Here is a 1,960-nt window from a genome sequence, read left to right as displayed (position 1 = left end):
GGATTTGTCCTACTTACAATATAATCCTTTACTAAAATCTACCTCAGATCGTAACACATTTTTCATTTTTTTTTTTTTTCTTTTTTCAGTTAAAAAGTGGAGAGCGATCAATATAGCTTTCCACTCTAAACGTGACTTTAAACGCCCACACTCGTTGCGACATATTCAATTTAAGCCATAACAACCAACTCCAAATGGAACAACCCGTCACCACAACCCTACCAAAATGACAGCATACAAAAGCTCCCAAAACTTTAATTTACTTAAATTTTACGAAAACATATCATTTCAAACCTGTGAGCAAAGGAATGATGCTTAACCTTTGTTAACTGAGCTACCACCTCGGTGGTAACACATTTTTCATCTTAATTACGTCAATTGGTCTAAAAACTTGACATTTGACCAAAGAAATTGGGTGTAGAGGGCTGGTTTTCTTGTTCCGTACAGAGCTAATTTCGGTACAATTTGACATTTTATTTACCACTCAACTTCCATCATTCTCTGCATCACATCATTACTGTCAAGACTCAAAAAGACAACGAATTTCTGCGTAACGATTCCCATTAATCTGATGTTTTTGGATCACAGAAGTACTAATTGATGCATCATCCACAACAATAAAGAAGACAAAGTTATCACAGGAAGTTCTAATGGATGAATTAGAGTAGAAGTGATCCAAAAGCATTAGGTTATAACGATACTTTTGTCAAAAGTATTCATTTTGAAGGAGAATAGAAAATGGGTTCAACAGTCATTGACACGCAAAATAACCCAAAAGTGGCAAAACGATGCAAGTCCTTATGGTAACAAACATATCCTGAAGCAGAAGAACCTCCTAAGCCCTCTCACCCCGGATTCTCCTGGCAAGCTGAATGTCCTTGGGCATGATTGTGACACGCTTGGCATGGATGGCACAGAGGTTAGTGTCTTCAAACAGTCCAACGAGGTACGCCTCGGCCGCCTCCTGCAATGCCAGCACCGCGTGGCTCTGGAAACGCAGGTCAGTCTTGAAATCCTGTGCAATCTCGCGGACTAGCCTTTGGAATGGGAGCTTCCTGATCAAGAGCTCTGTACTCTTCTGGTACTTGCGGATTTCTCTGAAATTATACGTACACAAGAATTAGCACCACCAAAGCATACAATCCATTGACAAAACGCTTATAAGAAAAACACACAATTACTTACCGTAGAGCAACAGTTCCGGGGCGGTATCTGTGGGGCTTCTTCACCCCTCCGGTAGTCGGAGCTGATTTGCGAGCAGCCTGAGACCATTCACAACACCGACTTTGTTTTCAGAAAATATCGTAACCCGCAAAAATGAAAATCAAATAGAACTTGAAAAAAGACTGCGATTTTGATTTAATCAAATAACCATACCTTGGTAGCAAGCTGTTTCCTAGGAGCCTTACCGCCGGTGGACTTGCGAGCAGTCTGCTTTGTACGGGCCATCTGCAAAATTTAAAGCGCTACGAATCACAATCTAAAGCTCCGACTTTTACTTCGCAACCAATTCTTCATAAACCCGTAATCGAAATATCAGACATTACCGTCTCTACCAAACCCTAATTTGAAAATTCTTTTGGTAAAAATTGGGGGGTTGAACAAACATGAAACAAAACCAGCAAAAATAGAAATCTAAATCCGAGCGAGAAACTACAACTATCACGAACAAACAAAAACTCGAATTTGAAAACATTAATGTAAAACCCAAGGCACCATATCAAGAAAGCTTTCCTTAAAAATCGCAAAACGAAAATAAAAACAATGAATAGCAGAAGACACAAAGAGAGAGAGAAAGAAAGAAAGATGCTTGCTTACCTCGAACTTTTCCTCTCTTCAATGGACGGAGAACACTGCAAAACGAGTGGAAAGAGATACCGTATTCTCGAGAGAATGTGGGCACCGAAGAGAGAAATCTTGGAAGCGGAGGATTCAAGGTCGCCTCCCTTTATACAAGGCG

General features: G+C 40.2%; 1 protein-coding gene across 1 annotated transcript; it reads right to left on the bottom strand.

Moving 5' to 3' along the window:
* Window positions 1-671: 671 nt before the first annotated feature.
* On the bottom strand, window positions 672-1,960 carry LOC121243487 (histone H3.3). The gene is made up of 4 exons (XM_041141606.1): window positions 1,819-1,960; window positions 1,378-1,449; window positions 1,186-1,262; window positions 672-1,097 (listed from the first exon to the last, which is right to left on the bottom strand). The coding sequence occupies exons 2-4, from the start codon at window positions 1,447-1,449 to the stop codon at window positions 836-838; spliced, it is 411 nt and encodes a 136-aa protein (XP_040997540.1). The 5' UTR covers window positions 1,819-1,960; the 3' UTR covers window positions 672-835.

The sequence above is a fragment of the Juglans microcarpa x Juglans regia genome, chromosome 8D (assembly GCF_004785595.1).
Source record: "Juglans microcarpa x Juglans regia isolate MS1-56 chromosome 8D, Jm3101_v1.0, whole genome shotgun sequence".
Taxonomy (NCBI): Eukaryota; Viridiplantae; Streptophyta; class Magnoliopsida; order Fagales; family Juglandaceae; genus Juglans; species Juglans microcarpa x Juglans regia.
This window is presented reverse-complemented; position numbering and strand designations above follow the sequence as displayed.

What these genes read in the sequence shown, in the direction of transcription:
- LOC121243487 (XM_041141606.1), bottom strand. Translation starts at nt 1,449, where the DNA reads ATGGCCCGTACAAAGCAGACTGCTCGCAAGTCCACCGGCGGTAAGGCT. An exon ending in GGAAACAGCTTGCTACCAAG is followed by an intron (nt 1,263 to 1,377) that starts GTATGGTTATTT and finishes GAATGGTCTCAG; the next exon opens with GCTGCTCGCAAATCAGCTCC. An exon ending in CCCGGAACTGTTGCTCTACG is followed by an intron (nt 1,098 to 1,185) that starts GTAAGTAATTGT and finishes GTATAATTTCAG; the next exon opens with AGAAATCCGCAAGTACCAGA.